An 18,211-nucleotide genomic window follows, 5' to 3' on the forward strand; every position below is an offset into this window, starting at 1 on the left:
TCTATACATATTTAAATATGTACATATTTAATATTTTATGTGAATACACATTTAATATATGTATACTTAATATACATATATACACATTTAAATATATACATATTTGTTAATATATTCATAAATTATATATATGATATTCTATTGTGTGTATGTTTATATATAAATAAATTATATACATAATATTCTGTCATATATGCTTGTATGTATATTTTTGTATATACATAAATTTTCCTAAAAAATCTTAAGCTTAATGAAGGTTCTCAAAGGTCTTCTGCATTACCCACAGTGAATAACATCATCTCTTTCAACCAAAAAAATCTTAAAAGTTTCTAAAATACTTCAGGTGGATGACTTCACCATGGTCTCACTAAAGCCCTGTCAATTCATATGGCCTTTCCTTTCTTTATCTCCAACTTGCAGGTGGAGGCTTTAAAACTAAGCAGCCTAAGGTAACCCAGCCAGTGAGTGACAGAGTCAGGAACCAAACCTGGGTCTTGTGACTCCAAATGCTGTCCTTTTCCCACTATCTCATGCACTGCATGCCTAGTAGGAAACCTTGTTTTATTTACTTGGGGAAAGAGCTTGGAGAAAAATAACAGGTCAGGATCCGGGTCATGACTCAGAAGGAGCCAGGAATAGCCCCAGGTCTCCTGACTGCCACCCTCACACAAGGTTCTCCACACTTCCCCCTTGTGATTTTAGCTGTTAGGGTGCTCAGCTTATGTGCTAATTCATCTTATCTGTCGTCCCTGCAAAAGGAGATACAAATTAGGTATATGTAAACATCCCTTTCCCTTCTTTCTGCCGTAGGTAGCTGGCTGCTTGGCAGCCTCATTATTGTTTTTTCCCCAGTGAAAAATGAAGGGATGCTACTTCCCGAGCTGTGCCTATAAAATTTAGTATAATCCACCACCCTTTCTTTTTTCCACCTCTCATTCACTTACTCGTCAATCCCACAAGCATTTTCTAAGCTCCTGGAGTGAGCAGAACTGCATCAGATGCTGCAGTGGCTTGCAATCAGTAAAAGGTGAGATATCCTTGCCATTAATGAGATTCTTACTTCATGAGTATAATGACATTTCTAGAGAAAAATACTAAGGTATTAGAAGTGTGAACTAGCACAGTATAAATTATTTAGGTGAGTGATGAAGGAATGTAGAGTCAAGAAACATCTTACAGAGAGAATTCATCTTAGGAAGTCATCATACAGGAGATGAAACTTGATAGATGACTTGAAAAGAAATGGAGGATATGGTTTAGAAGCACAATTGCCATCAGCAGCCCCCAAGCCACCCCTAAATCATCACCCAGTCAAAGTAAACAGGGTGGGCTTCCTATGCAAATGTAGCCACAAGACAAGTACCTCACTCCCCTATTTTCAGCCACCTGCCACCCCTAAGCCCCTGCTACAAAGAAATTCTGGAGCCCCTGCTGGTTGGGAGAGCATTTCAGGGAAGAGGTGGCATCAGAGCTGGTCTGGGGTAAAAGTGAGAAGTGACTCTTTGTATCTCCCAGTTATTATTTATAGTGGTCTCCCCACCCTACCCACCCCCATGGAGCTCTGGGCTTTAGGAACCACCCAGCACTCCACGAGCACCACAGCTGACTCATGCTTGCACCTTTGAGCAAGTCTGGGGCTTCTCTCCTACTAGAGCCTTCCTTTCCAAGGTTCCATGACCTCAGGAGCCTCCCCTGCTGTACATCTGTGGCTGCTGACACTTGAGCTCGGATCAATAGCTATCCCTCTAAGGTATTATAGGACACACACAATGGGACTTCCCACTCTAACATGTCTAGCATACAGAATGTTGAAGCAGACCAAACAAGCCCTTGGGAGCACACACCCAAGGAGCAGGCAGGATTTGGGTGCTCCTCAAATCACACTGCAGCGAGCTAAAATCTCAAACTCCACTTGAGCCTCCCTACCACAGATGCCCAGTTTGCAAATTCACCTACTTGCTAAACTTTATCTGTAATCCCCCCCCCCAATTAATATTTACAGCACTTTTGTAGTCATTCACAGACATGCCCAGAGCAGTGAAAATTCTGAGTCACCTAATGCACTCATTCCCAGCTGAGGTCAAATGCAGCAACATTTTGCCTTCCTGTTGCAGTTCTTATACTGTAAATGAGTGTCTCTTTGGTGATATAATTAGTGCCACTGTTTTTTTGTTTTGTTTTGTTTTGTTTTGCATTTCTGTGCCTTTGTTCAGTGGTTAAGCTGTTTAAAATAGCCCCCAAGCATAGTACCGAAGTGCCATCTACTGTTCCTAAGTGCGAGATGGCTGTGATGTGAAAAAAACGTGTCAGATGAGTTTCATTCATCTAACACTGGGTTACAGTGCTGTTGGCTGTGAGTTCAATGCTTAAAAAAAATCACTATGTTAAATAAGGTGTCTCTAAACAGAAACACATAAAACTAAATTAACAAAATCAGTTGACAAATTGCGAACAAAGGCTCTCAGGAACCTAAAGTTATATTTTCTCTGGGGCAATGGTTCGTTATCCACCATTTCAGTGTGTGCAGTGACTTTATCAATCATAACTACCACAAATAATGAGAATCAACAATATACATAAGAACTTCCCTGAATAGTTCAAGATATGGCATGAAGAAGAGAGAGAACACCACATGACAATGTCAGAAATTGAGAAAGTTGGATGATCACAGGATGGTCACACTGCAAAGACCTTGCGAGATGGACTGGGCATTGTAATTGCTCAAGCATTAGGAGATGCTGTGCATTCTTCATAATGTTGTGTGATAAATGTGGTGTTTTAGGGAGCCATGTACAAGAGGGGCTGGAGAAGGGAGAACTGTCTGCTTGGCCTGGATTCTGTGGGCACTTGCTGCAACATAACTTTCTGCACACCATGACTGTCTGTACACACACTGTCACACCAGCATCTCTGAAATGAGGTGTCACCTGTATGAGCCATTCTCCAAGCTTTCAGAAAGAATGCTCTGAAACTTGCCACCTTGAAACAAGTGGGAGAAACGATCTAATAGTTTAAAGATGCATTTCAACAAAGTGAGCAGAGATGGATTTTTTTCTAAATGAACCTCTGTTCATGAGCATGTTGCTAAACATGTGCTCTAGAAAAGAACACTTTTCTGTTGTTGATGGGTAGTGTAATATCTATTTATTAAAAAGAAAGAGGCAGTGGATGCCAAGTTGAAGTGAAGAGTTTGTAAGGTTGCTCCGTTACATGCGATTCCAACAGCAAAACAAGACTAGGACAATTTAGTCTAATTGCATTGCATGGTTCAGATTCCACTTGGGTTTCATAACACTGTGCCAGGAGAAAAAGAGAGTAGACAGAAGTAAATCTGCCCATGAAGAAGAGCTATAGATGGGCTTCCAGGTGTGCCAGTGACAATGACAATCCATGATCTGTGAGTTGGAATCCAATCTCTTTCCCTGTCAGTGCAAGATCGCCATATTAAAAGCACAACCTTTCAGTGATGACAGAGAGAGGAAAAGGAGTGAGGGTCAGAAGATCAAGAGACCACCATTCTAGAAATCTGTGACAGGGCAATTAGGTTTCCACCAGCTGAAGCAGTGCACTCCTGTTTATACTTCAGGGAGACTTTGAGAATTTCTTACAAGTATTGAATATTGATGGGGACAGAACACAAGGTTTAAAACCTTTTCAAGATTTAGTCATCATGGACAAAGAATTGAAGCAATGAATGGCTTAACACAAAAACCTCACTCTGCACAGTTCTTTTCCCAGATAAGGCATGCCCACATTGGGGGAGGGATGGAGGGAAGGTCCCTTTCCCCTCTCAATCAATTCTTCACTTTGCTTGAATGTGGAAAGTTAGCTCATGCCTGTGGGAAATTCAGTAGATTTATTTAATGAAGGTAAAGGGCAAAGTTGTAAAACTTTACTTCCTTTAGTTTTATTACAAAATAAACACATTTTTACTATACTTTTAACCCTTTACATTCAGGTTTCTCAACACGAGTTGTGTATTGGGACCATCTGCCTGATATTTTTTTATGTTCAGTTGTTTTCATAGTAATATCCAGGTGGAGTTTAGGCAAAAGTATTTTTTAAAATTCTAATGAACCAGAATCTCTGGGAATGAGGCCCAGGTAGTGTAATTTTTAAAAGCTCCGAGGTGATTCTCATGTGTAGTCAAATTTGAGAATAACTTATATATGTAATCTAAGTGTTGATTATAAGGATTTTATTTCTAAAATATCAGTCTGGCCTCAGAGAATAATATCTCAACAGAGGAAAATTTCACTTTGAGATTAAAGAACAAACAAAAGAAAGAAAAAAGGTACCAAGATAAAGAGAATCATGGGGAAGCGAGTGTGTTTGTGTCTGTATGCATGAGTATGTGAGTGTGTGTGTGCATGAGTGAATGAGTGTGAGTATGTGAGCATGAGTGTATGCATGTGTGAGTGCATGAGTGTGTGTATGTGTGCATGTGTGAATGAGTGTGTGTGCAATGAGTGTATGTAAGTATGTTAGCATGAGTGTGTGTGAGTAAATGTGTATGTGCATGAGTGCATGAGTAAGGGTAAGTGTGTGTGTGTGTATGTTCTGTGCATGGGATATTGATGTAATTCAGAAGTTATTAATCACCTTGAGGTCTGGGAACTCTTGATAATCTGATGCAATTTCTAGAACATATTTCAAAAAATGTCTATATATACAATACCTTGCATATGATTTTAGGTTGAACACAAACTTCCAGAAACCAATGTTAAAGACCCTTGATGTATTCATAGATTTTTATACTATGAAAACAGGAGCAAATAAGCTGGTTAAAAAAACAAAAATCAACCACAAGAATTGAGAAACTGAAGTCTGAGTCTTGAATTTTGTCCCTTTTAATTCTAGATAAATCACTTCAGCTTCCTAGGCTGCAGTTTTCATCTCTATAAAGTGAAAATTTTATCTGCCCGTAGGACAATGTGGGTAACATCTTTCCCAATTTTGTAAAAAAAAAAAAAATTATGAATGAATACATGTGAAAGTACTTTAAAAAGTCATAATTTATTGCTGCAGCTATTCAGAAATAATCAAAGAAGAAATATATAACTTCTTGAGTAACTGATATCCTTATCTAGATCTCATTTTTATGTACCTCTGCCTTGTCAACAGACCACAGATTATGAGTTTAGCAACTCTTGAGTTGTGTCCTCTTTCTTGAAGGATAGTGAATCCCAATTACAGGTGCCCTATAGATTCAATCCTTTGTTCCCATAACAATCCTGTAGTATTCACCTGCCAAACTGATAGCAAGTATGTTCCTATTATTTGAAAGAATTCATTTTCTGTCATCAAGCGTACATGGAAATGCAAAGGAAGAAAGATAGTAGTTCCAAAATGTTTTAGTTTCCCAGCTGCTAAAACCAACGCCATGCACTGGGCTGGCTTAAACAATGGGAATTTGTTGGCTAGCAGTTTTGAGGCTAGGAGACGTCCAAAATCGAGGTGTCAGGAAGGTGATACTTTATTCCCAAAGGCTGGCATTCTGTGGCTGGCTGCTGGAGATCCTTGGTCCTTAACTTTTCTGTCACAGGGCAAAGCACATGGTGGCCTCGCCTGGCTTCTCTTTCCATCTGACTTTCACTCTGTTCATAAAAGGCTCCTGTAATCTGGATTAAAGCCCAACCTGATTCAGTGGGGCCACTCCTTAACTGAAGTCACATCTTGAAGAGATATTTACAAAATATCTCTATTTTGATCACTAGAACGTGGACCAAGAACACGTCCAAACTGGGTACAAAAGTCAATCCATCACACAAGGGAACCAAAGTCTATGAACCAAAATACGATCTTTTTCTCAAGGACCCTGAAAAATTTGTTTCTGCCCCATTCACCTCCTACTCCACCCCCACCACCTCTGGCTTCTGGAGATCCTCTTCCACATGGATTTTCTCCAGAGAGGGCTGCTGCCTAGTAAGGGAAACCTTGTTTCTCAAGGAAAGTACACTGTCTCAGAAGTATCTTCAGTTCTAAGATGTTAAAGTATTAAAATCTAGGATTAAAAATAAACTTGGCATGGTTGTTATTTGAAATGATGGAAATGTTTTGGTAATGGATGGTGACTGTAGCACAGCAATGTGAACACAAATAGCAGCACTGAAATATATATACCTGAATATGATTAAAAATGGAAATGTTAGATTATAGATATGTAACAGAATAAAAAAATCAATAAAATCCATGGAACTACACTTAAAAAAAAAAAAAAAAAAGAAGAAACTTGGCTTTCACAGCCAGTGGTTCAGAGTTAATGTCATTTATCCAAGCAGTGGTAGGACGTTAGCAATAGAAACAAATTTTATGTGCAAAGAGTAAGCAGAGCTATACTAAAAGAAAGACATCAACCAAAGCCTTCATATTCTTGGATGTCATTGTTTCATGTTCATTTCGCTGTCTGAATTTTCATGAAAATAAATAAAAATGTGCATGGAGTATCCAATACTGATACTGAATTTTGATTGCTGTTTTTCATTTCTCTAGAAAAATATATTAAGCCAAATGCATAGTCACGTAGTTCAAGCGACTGTTTGTTCATAAAGGAAAATGCTTTATATGCAGAAATTGCAAGTGAGAGATGTCAGGTCTCCAAAAGCAGCTATTATCAAACAAAGCAGCCAGAAAACTAATGCACTGGAGATGGCTGCATCTACCATCTTGGATAACAGCCAGTGTCTTCATCTCCCTTGGTAAGAGTATGTTGCTGAACTATTTATTGCACCTACAAAGTCTAGCTAAGTGTGCTAGTTTTTTTTTTTTTAATAAAATTTCTTCCACTCTTTTCGAGAATACTTCTTCAACTTATCTAGTTATTCTTTCTACAAACCCTTACAAAGAGGGAAACGCTGAAAAAGAATGATATGGGATAATTTTCAGGATATTTTTCTTATATGTAAACAGGAATGGGCCATTTAAAAACCTAACCAGCTTGATTCTCCCCTTGCAAATCAAGGACCCCCTTCTAGGCATAGAAAAAAACCTGTCTCTATCCTCCTGACACATCTTTTTTTAACCCAGAGAGTGCAGTCAGGAGGGGGAATCTCAACCTAGTGTGATGACTCCAACAACCCTGCCCCTCCCTGGTCACAGAAGTAGAGCCATTTACTCTGGAGGAGTGTGTGTGTGTGTGTGTGTGTGTGTGTGTGTGTGTGTGTGTGTGTGTTTTCTCCAACCACAAAATACTCCTCTTAATTCCAAATGATTGAAGAATTTGGTGTGTTAAGTAATCCAGTATTCTGATTGAGAATTGCTGCTTATGTAAATTACCAGATCATAAACAATTAGGACAAAAAGCTCTCAAGTTAGTGATTTCCTTTATATTAAGCAGAAAAACGAACACCCAAGAGTTTAATAACAAAATCATACCTTGTTTTTTGTCCAGTCAGTATTCTGTTTATGTGTACCATACCTAATAGGGCTGTAATTCACCACACGAAAAAAAGCAATCAACAGTTCTACCTGCACAAAATTAAAATTGATTGAGACCCTATGTCACCCTGGCAGAAGTTAATAAGTGCCTCATTAGTAACTGTAGAGGAGTTAGCCAAAAATCTTTTGAACTTCTTTGGCTTAAGAAGGTCTATTCTCTATTAAAGTCTAATAAATACAATCAAAGCGAAGTAGATTAGAACAAAATAATGTTAAAGGATTTACTCTGATTGATTCTGCATAGAAAGCTACTCTCATGATATCTACCATTGATGGAACCTGCACTTTCTACTTGGCACTGTCCTAGGTGCTCTGCATATTTGATTTCATTTTTTCCTCACCATGTCCATGGGGGCATGTTGGGTGAAGCCTCCTGTTATAGATGTGAATGGAGGCCTATGGGTACAAAAGAGTGAGTTCAGGAACACAGGACCTCAGGGAAGATTCCAGTCCAAGCATCTGCTCTTATCAACGAGCATCCTCCCCAACCACCAAAGACCATGGAGATGAGTATGGAAAACATCTTTCCTGGAGATATGTTCAAACACTTGGGAAACCAAACACTCTTCTTGGAAATCATGTCTTGGTGTTCACTATCAAGAGATTTCTGAAGGCTAAACAAAACTGGGGGCATCCAAGGTCTCAGAGGATGTTTCCCTTGGAACCACAGCTCTTCCGTCTCTTCCTGGCCCACGGAATGTTCCCAACAGTGGGCCAGGAACAGAGAGGCATGAAGAGAACAGAGAGTCATTAACCACAGTGAGGTCCTTAGAACAGCTCTGATGTCATTCTTCTCCACCTTCCAAGAATAGTGAAAAGTGTTGTCAATTAAGTCTTTGAACATAATGGAAAATGTCACCAAGAAAGATTTGTACTGAATATTACATTAACTCAAGTTAATGCCCTGCCTTTGCCAGGATGGGCAGTTGTGTGGTATGTGGGTTAAAGACAATCTCATCTAAGGTCTGAGCTTGCAGAAATTAGATTACACATCCTCAAAGGAACTTTTCCAGAGAGATGGCAAGAGTCAAACAGCAGCCCCCAAGTCAGTAATGAAATCTGTGTTCTTGGCTGCATTGAGACCACATATTGGATTCCAAAGGGTGATCAGAAGCAGTAACACAGACTCTGTCCAGTGTACAGCACTGAGAGAGCTGAAAATATGGACAGGAGTAAGAAGGAAACTTTTTTCTTTCTCTTTCTCCCAGGATGACCCCATGGTTCTACTGTTTCAAGAAAGAAACCACCTAAACTAAAAGATAGTATTTGATCCACGTTTCCTCTCCTTTCCCATCACTCTGATTTTTCTTTGGTGGAAGAGAAAAATCCCAGCCACCACATGATTGCCTTGGGCTGACCAGTCCCAGGCCACAAGTGGGGAAGACCCCAGGCCCACAGGCGCAGAGAGGTGGTGGCTGGGATCTGCAGTCACCTGCTGGCTTCTGCTGAGCTCCAGAAAGAGGGAGGGACAAAACTGCACTATGGTAGCCACATGAAGCTCCTTCAATAAGGTCCAGTTATCGGAGGGAGAAACTAGCATGACGAGAGACCAAGTGTGGTCTTTGTCTGCCTCTGCTAAGTCGTATATCTCAGGGGGCTTTACAGGGCACCCCAAATTTAAGTGATAGAGCAATGTAACCAGGGACTCAGGTTCACATGTACCATCTCATTCTGAACTTCTGTATTTACCAATAAAAGTCTATGGCTGCCTTGTTTTTAGTAATCTACCCTTATGAATGCTCTACCACTAAAAAAATATATAATGAACTTTATGGGACAATTGTAAAGTTGAACACCAACACTATATTCAATGATATTAAAGGAAATATTACATTTCTATAAAAGAGTGAGGATGGTATTGCAATAATAGTTTTTTTTAAGAGTGTATAGCTCTTAGAGATAGATAATAAAATATTTCAAGATTAAATGGTATGATATCTGGGGTTTCAAAATCACATGGGAGGGAGGAGGGGCAAGATGGCTGCATAGAGAGGAGTGGAATTAATTAGTCCCCTGGATCAACTAATAAACAACCAGGAACAACTAGTAAATAATTTGGAATAACTGCTGGGAGATAACTGTGACTGTCCACACGTCGTACACCAACCTGGATTGGGAGGAATGCCTGAGACAGCAGCATAAAACCTGTAAGTAAAAGCTGCAGAACCACACCAACAGCCCCCCCCCCACACACACACACACACAGCAGTCTGAGCTGCAAAACCTCACTGTGCTAGAAACTAGCAGCACTTTCCCAGTGGAGCAAGCAAATATAGCTCAGCTGAGCTCCAACTGGGGTTTTAATTAACAAATGTGGACTGCTGAATACAAGCTACAAACTCTTAACAAGCAGACAGAGGCTTTTAGTGACAACTGACCTTAAAAAACCAGAAGACTCATCTGACTTGGGAGGGGGAGCCCAGAAGTCCAGGTGTTACCTCTGGCTGATGAGTGAATCTGGGGGAGCTGTGTATCGGCTCCAAAAGGGGGCTTTCTGTCCCTTTTTCTCTCTCTCAACCTGAGGGGCTCAGAAGAGAGAGAGCCACAGCCATTTTCAGTTCCCAGCACTCCGACCCAGACAGGGGAGAAGACAACAGAGTCAGAGAGACAACAACTCAAATGCAGATAAAAACTCCCAAGGGGGGTTATCTTGTCTAAGAGTGAGGAGGTGGGGCCCAGCTTTCCATTCAGAACCAGGCCCCAGAGCCTGGAGGAAAACAGAAACTGCAGCGACCCATTTGCTTACACTAGTCAGGAATGACAGGCTGACAGGCAGCACCTGCTGGGCATGTTAGGAAAAGCACAGAGAAAGACAAAGAGAAAATCCTGAAAGCAGCAAGAGAAAAGTGATCCATCACATACAAAGGAAGACTATGTATGGATTTCTCAGTAGAAACCATGAAGTCAAGAAGGAAGTGGTGTGATATATTTAAGATACTGAAAGAGAAAAACCACAAACCAACAATCCTATATCCAGCAAAACTGTCCTTCACATACGAGGGAGAGCTTAAAATATTTTCTGACAAACAGATAGATAATGAGAGAGTTTGTGAACAAGATACCTGCACTACAGGAAATACTAAAGGGAGCACTACAGACAGAAAGGAAAAGACAGCAGTGAGAGTGAGAGGTAGCACAGCAATGTAAGTACACTGAACAAAAATGACTGTGAGTATGGTTCAAAGAGGAAGGTTAGGAGCATATGGGACACCAGAAGGAAAGAGGAAAAATAAATACTGGGACTTTATAACTGCATGAAACCTAGAGTGCTAAACAATTGTGATAAAATGTACAAATATGTTTTTACATGAGGGAGAACAAATGAATGTCAACCTTTCAAGGTGTTAAAAATAGGGCGGTATTGGGAAAAAAATACAATCAGTGCAAACTAGAGACTATAGTTAACAGAAACTTTGTATTATGCTTCCTTTAATTTAACAAAGGCAATATACCAAAGCTAAAATGCCTATACGAGGGGGACATAAAGAAGGGGTATGGGACTCTTGACATTGGTGAGGCTATCTGACTCTTATTCTACTTTGGTTTAATTCTATCTTTCCTTTCATTGCTTTTTAGCTGTCATGTTTTTTTTCTTTCTTTCTTTCTTTCTTCCTTTTTCTTTTGTCTCTCTACCTTCTTTGACTCTTCCTCCATCTTTGTGGAAGAAATAGAGATGTCTTTATATACATAGTGGTGATGGTGGTTGTTCTGGTTTGCTAATGCTGCTGGAATGCAAAACACCAGAAATGGATTGGCTTTTATAAAGGCGGGTTTTTACACAGTTACAGTCTTAAGGCCATGAAGTGTCTAAAGTAAGTCAACAACAATCGGGTACCTTCACTGGAGGATGGCCAATGGTGTCTGGAAAACCTCTGTAAGCTGGGAAGGCATGTGGCTGGTGTCTGCTCCAGAGTTCAGGTTTCAAAAAGGGTTTCTCCCAGGACATTCCTCTCTAGGCTGCAGTTCCTCAAAAATGTCACTCTTAGTTGCTCTTTGGGCATTTTTCCTCTCTTAGCTTCTCCGGAGCAAAAGTCAGCTTTCATCAGCCATCTCCAAACTCTCTCATCTGCAGCTCCTCTCTTCTCAGCTCCTGTGTGTTCTTCAAAGTGTCCCTCTTGGCTGTAGCAAGCTTGCTCCTTCTGTCTGAGTTTATATAGTGCTTCAGTAAACTAATCAAGGCCCATGCTGAATGGGCAGGGCCACACCTCCATGGAAATTATCCAATGAAAGATCTTAACCACAGTTGAGTGAGCACATCTCCACAGAAACATCCAATCAAAAGTCTCCAACCCAATCAACACCAATATGTTTCCTGCCCACACAAGACTGCATCAAAGATAATGACATTTTAGGGGACATAATACATCCAAACCAGCACAGTGGTGAATACATAAATATGTAATTATACAGGGAACCATCAATTGTTTACTTAGGATGGAAAGTATGGTGGGTGAACAAAACTGTCTTAAAAAAAAAAACAATGTGATGAAGAAACTTTGAGGGCACTACATTGAGTGAAATAAGTCAGACACATAGGACAAATATTGCATGGTCTCACCAATATAAACTAATTATAATATGTAAACACATAGACCTGAAATATAAGTTAACAGGATATAGAACGAGGCTAAAAAATGGGGAGCAGTTGCTTATGAGCAGAATGTTCAACTAGGTTGAACCTAAGTGTTTGGAAGAGGACAGAGGTAACAGTAGCACTTTATTGTGAGAATAACTCACAGTGCTGAATGGTGTGTGAATGTGTTGGAAAGGGGAAGCTCAGAGTCACATGTGTCACCAGAAGGAAAGCTGGAGGTTAAAAGATGGGAATGTATAAAACAGTGAATCTTGTGGTGGACAATGTCCATGATTAGCTGTACAAATATTAGAAATCTCTTTCATGAACTAGAACAAATGTATGACACTGTGACTAGAAGCTAATAATAGAGGGGTATATAGGGAAAAATATACCTATCACAAATTATTTACTACAGTTAGTAGTATTTTAACATTCTTTCATCAACAGTAACAAATGTACTATACCAATACTATGAGTCAATAATGAAGGGAAAGTGATTAGGGGTAGGGAAGGAATTGAGCTTTCTTTTTTTGTCTTTATTTCTTTTCTGGAGTAATGAAAATGTTCTAAAAATTGGAAAAAAAATTAATTGTGATGGATGCACAGCTATATGGTGGTGCTGTAGGCAATTGTGCACTTTGGATCTTTGGATAGTTATATGGTATGTGAACAATCTCAATAAAATTAAATTTAAAAAAAATCACACAGGAGGTTTGTCAGAGGATGGGGAGTGGATAAAACAAGGTAGTCTAAGTTAATTGTTGACGGATTCACTATGCTCTTGTTCTTTTGTATATGAGTTTCTCCATAGAAGTTTTTTTTAAAAACTAATCAAAATTGGTTAAATTTACTTTAAATTTATAATAGAAAATATTTTCAAAAAATGTTTTCAGATATTTAAATTTTATGATTTAACGTTAAATGGAATAGCAGGATCTAAAACTGCACATGCAGTACTGCATACACATATGTATTTACACATACATGTACCTGGAAAGAAGAAAATATGCAAAATGTAAATGACAGTTGCCCCTGACTGGTGAGAATACATATTATTTTTATTTACTCATTGTTTTATTTTTCTGTCTTTTCCAAATATTCCAGAAAAAAATATATATCATGTTTATAAATTAATAAAAACTACTTTTTGGCAGAGAGATTCCAAAACGAGCCAAGAGGTCACTCTGGTGGGCACTCTTACACACACTTTAGACAACCCTTTTTAGGTTCTAAAGAATTGGGGTAGCTGGTGGTGGATACCTGAAACTATCAAACTACAACCCAGAACCCATGAATCTCGAAGACAGTTGTATAAAAAGGTAGCTTATGAGGGGTGTCAATGGGATTGGGAAAGCCATAAGGACCACACTCCACTTTGTCTAGTTTATGGATGGATGAGTAGAAAAATAGGGGAAGGAAACAAACAGACAAAGGTACCCAGTGTTCTTTTTTACTTCAATTGCTCTTTTTCACTCTAATTATTATTCTTGTTATTTTTGTGTGTGTGCTAATGAAGGTGTCAGGGATTGATTTAGGTGATGAATGTACAACTATGTAATGGTACTGTAAACAATCGAAAGTACGATTTGTTTTGTACGACTGCGTGGTATGTGAATATATCTCAATAAAAAAAATTTCAAAAAAAAAAAAAAAACTACTTTTATAAACCACTCTCATAATATAGTTATGGGGAAAATGTTACAGAAGTCTATAGGAAATATAATCCCTATTCTATTTAAAAACATGTGTACCAGTGAATATGAGTGTGTAGTTATCTGAGATAAACATTAAAGTGTTACCAGTGATTATCTCTGGAGGATGGAATGATTGGTGATTTGAAATTTTTTTCGTCTCTTTGGGTATTTTCATTGATAAGTATAATAATAAATAAGTAAAACACTACCTAGGGCAAATCCATATATAGGTATAAGAAACTAGATATGTACTTATAAAAATGTAAGTAAGCCCAAAGGAATTTAAAATTCTCATAGAAAGTATATGCTTAGGTTTTAAACTATGCTGACACAAAACCCTTTGACTAACCAGTATTATGTGGCCATACTCTTGCCCCCGTGTACTCAATTTCCTTAATAAGCATATGGATTTTTTGTCTGATTCCCAGGTATATCGATGCCAATCCCAGTCTTTGGACTTCAGGATGACTCCAAAGTCTTTAAGGAAGGGAGTTGCTTACTTGCAGATGACAACTTTGTCCTGATCGGCTCCTTTGTGTCGTTTTTCATCCCCTTAACCATCATGGTGATCACCTACTTTCTAACCATCAAGTCGCTCCAGAAGGAAGCTACTTTGTGTGTCGGCGACCTCGGCCCTCGCACCAAACTGTCTTCTTTCAGCTTCCTCCCGCAGAGCTCCCTGTCTTCGGAGAAGCTCTTCCAGCGCTCCATCCACAGGGAGCCGGGGGCGCACGGCCGGAGGACTATGCAGTCCATCAGCAACGAGCAGAAAGCCTGCAAGGTGCTGGGCATCGTCTTCTTCCTCTTCGTGGTGATGTGGTGCCCCTTCTTCATCACGAACATCATGGCTGTCATCTGCAAGGAGTCCTGCAACGAGGCCGTCATCGGAGCCCTGCTCAACGTCTTCGTGTGGATCGGTTACCTCTCCTCGGCGGTCAACCCGCTGGTGTACACGCTGTTCAACAAGACGTACAGGTCGGCGTTTTCCCGCTATATCCAGTGTCAGTACAAGGAAAATAAGAAACCCTTGCAGCTCATTTTAGTGAACACTATACCGGCGCTGGCCTACAAGTCCAGTCAGCTCCAAGCGGGACAAATAAAGAACTCAAAGAAAGACGCCAAGACGACGGAGAATGACTGCTCCATGGTTGCGCTGGGACAAGGACATTCCGAAGATGCTTCCACAGACAAGATCAATGCTGCGAATGAAAAGGTCAGCTGTGTGTGATGGGCTGGTTGCCATGGCAAAGGGGGAAGGCACACCCCAAGCAAGTTTTCACCTATCTGAAATGAAACAAAAAAAAATGGGGAGACTGGAGAAAATTAGAGCAGTCTGGTGGAACCGACAATAATATCAATATATGCCTCGTTTTATTCTGTCAATGAAAAGCAGGGTAAAATGCCACAAAATGTGCACTTCCAAAATGTTCTGACAGCATTTCGGCTGTGAGCTTTCTAATAGTTCTTTTTAACATTGTAAATGATATGTGTCTTAAAATAATTAGCTTTTGTTGTATAATTATAATGAGGCCATCAGGAAATCTAAATTATTTTCTGTTTTCAAAGGGAAGCCTTGCTACTGTGTTGTTACCTGATGGCATTGGACTGGGTTAGGAACCTCTTCCTGTAAGTGTAAATATCTATAAATAGTGAAAAGAGTGTTGATAATGGCCTCTTAAATAAAGGAAAACTCTTATTAAAACTTACCACGATATATGTTTTGAAAGAAAAAGAAAACACTAAGGGCAGTGTTACGAAATCTGTATTGTTAAAACAATTCAGTGAAAGACATTTTCCATTTCTGCTTTTTCATAGATGCCATTTTGAAATATTCGTAAGGTTGCTGACATTTTGGTGTATTTCAAGTTAATTCTTCTTAGCAGTGAAAAAAGATTTTAAATGTTATTTAATAGCTATTGCTGCTTTCTCTTATACTTCTCATAGAATTTGCTGAATTTTACTCTAAATTTCCAGTGTGGTCTTATTTAGTGTTTATTCTACTAAGTAAAATTATCAGAAAGCTAGGTTAACATCACCAAATACATTTTTAGACGTTGCTTCTCTAAAACTGCACCCTGAAGGCATTTGGTTACTTGCTCTGTGGCAACTGCATCTAATACATACTCTTTCGAGTAGCAAGCAGTGTGTGAATAGACGGTCTAGAGAAAGCAGATGTCTTTCCCATCACCACCCATCAGGTAAATTGATACTTCCTGATCAATCGATATTATATACTGAAACTCTGCCGCTTGGTTCTACACCAACTACTGAGCGTATACTATACGTTGGGCCATCTGCTAGATACTAGGGATATAAAAATAATGAGATCAAGATCCTTGCTTTTAAAGAAAATGACTAAATGGAAATGTCCTCATCAAAAATATGAACAGATATTTTGAAAATCAGTTCAATTGACTTCCTTTTTATCTGGCTCATAATCAGGTATGTTTGACCTCTGAGGGTATGTTCAATACTCTCAAATATGTTTTCTTGATTGGTTGCCACTGAATACCAATCAACCAAAGGAGAGGAAAAAAATCACTCAAGGCCAAAAATTGCAGTTAATTCAGAAATATGCATCTCAATCTGAACCCAACCTATAATCACCATGGTTGCAAGTGAAATTTTTATTCCCTCTCTTGAAACTAATTCATGAGAGTAAAACTAACTCCTTTTAGTATTATTTACAGAAACTGGGCTCCCCAATTTTAAAAAAAGCAGATAACATAATATTTGAATAAAGGTTTGCTAAAAAGAGAAAGAGATGAATGGCAGCTAATCCATCTCGATATTATATTACTCTAGGTTAAATTGCACATTGTTCATGGAATAGGTGTAAGATATTCAATTACAAAACTGAATCTTTTCGTATTGAGTGAAAAATCATAAGCCCTTTGAAAAACTATAGATTTGAAACCTGAAAAATGCGGAAGGCACCACTGTGTAATTTGGAAATATATTAGATCTATCCTAATTATGTCCTTACAGAGACACTGCTGGTGGAAAAGATGGTTTACTATTTCAGACCTAGAATTTATAGTAAGCCGTTTAGTGCCGAGCCTGCATTTGAACTTAACTACTCCTTAATGATTATGCTATACTAACTGATAAAATATAAATGTTAGAAAATCTCTGCTCTAATGTATTTTGCCTTAGTTTTTGACTCTGCATATCTCATTATATATTAGAGAAAAAATTCTATCCCATATACTCAATCTTGATCTGAATGACATGTATCTTTTGACTACACAAATATTACATGTGTTATCTGTTTTATTTTCTCTCCATTGTTATCTATTCATGTGTATATAGTCTAACGTTTATCTGTATATATGTACAGACGTGTTCCCATGCACTTCATCCAATATTTATATATTTATATGGAGGAAAAGCAAAAGTTACTAAGAAAAACCCTCAGTGTATACACTTGTGCATGTTTGTATCATATCAATTTAAATGTGAATTCATGTTCTAATGTTTCTATGACCTTCCATTGCTGTCAAAGCAGATTAAAGTGTAACAGGGTTATCAGCCCTTTAAAGAAATTAGAAGTGTGTCTAATTTTGTGGGAAAACATTAACACAATTCTATGAGAATGATAAAAACAATGGTCCATATATAGTTTATTAATCTTAAATAAAATGGTATCATTGGGCCTTTTTAGTCTGAGGACTTGATGACCACTATAGCTTTAGAGTATCCCTCCCACTCCCCCATCCCCACCCTCCTAGTGAAACAGTCTTCAAATGATTAAAGGATTCATTCCTAGTCCATACCATACCATACCATACAATACAGTAACAAATCTTCCCCTAATTTAAGGTCTTCTGTATTTAAGGAACGGAATTAAATGCCATACTTACGGAAAACTCCGTTAAAGCCTGCTTAATCTACTTGACCACAGCGCCATCTCATGGTCATTTTTTAAAGTGCTGCTGGAGTTACATTGAACTGTTAACTGTACTGCTTTTAACCAAGGGTGCTTCTCCCATTTGTGCATCAATGAAACATGTTTATTTACAAAGTGTTCAATTATTCTGTGCCATATGTAACAAATAACACATTGGATATTATTTTATGTGCTTATTTTAATTAAGGAAATTCTAAAAGATTTCGAGAAAGAATGAATAATTGTAAATAAAGTCTACTCAAAAATGAATGCAATTTCTGAATCCATAGCTGTGTCTACCAAATGGAGTTACCCTCAGCCTGTCATGTGAGCAGACTTGAAACTCTCAGTATCATCCCAATGTTTGTTTGTTTGTTTTAATTAAATGCAGTTTTATTAAAATATACTCCAAAACCATACAGTCATCCATGGTGTACAATCAACTGTTCACAGTACCATCTTATAGTTATGCATTTATCACCCCAATCTATTTTTGGACATTTTCCTTACATCAGAAAGAATCAGAATAAGAATAAAAAATAAAAGTAAAAAAGAACACCCAAATCATCACCCCCATCCCGCCCTATTTTTCGTTTAGTTTTTGTCCCCCTTTTT

General features: G+C 38.6%; 1 protein-coding gene across 1 annotated transcript in view; it reads left to right on the forward strand.

Moving 5' to 3' along the window:
- The window catches only part of HTR2A (5-hydroxytryptamine receptor 2A), an 80,666-nt gene extending 62,661 nt beyond the window's left edge, over window positions 1-18,005 (forward strand). Inside the window, exon 3 of the mRNA XM_037800582.1 lies at window positions 14,136-18,005. Coding sequence (XP_037656510.1) covers window positions 14,136-14,935 — 800 coding nt within the window. The 3' untranslated portion in view covers window positions 14,936-18,005. The remainder of the gene's footprint in view (window positions 1-14,135) is intronic.
- The last annotated feature ends 206 nt before the right edge of the window (window positions 18,006-18,211 follow it).

This window comes from Choloepus didactylus, chromosome 12 (assembly GCF_015220235.1).
Source record: "Choloepus didactylus isolate mChoDid1 chromosome 12, mChoDid1.pri, whole genome shotgun sequence".
Classification (NCBI taxonomy): Eukaryota; Metazoa; Chordata; class Mammalia; order Pilosa; family Megalonychidae; genus Choloepus; species Choloepus didactylus.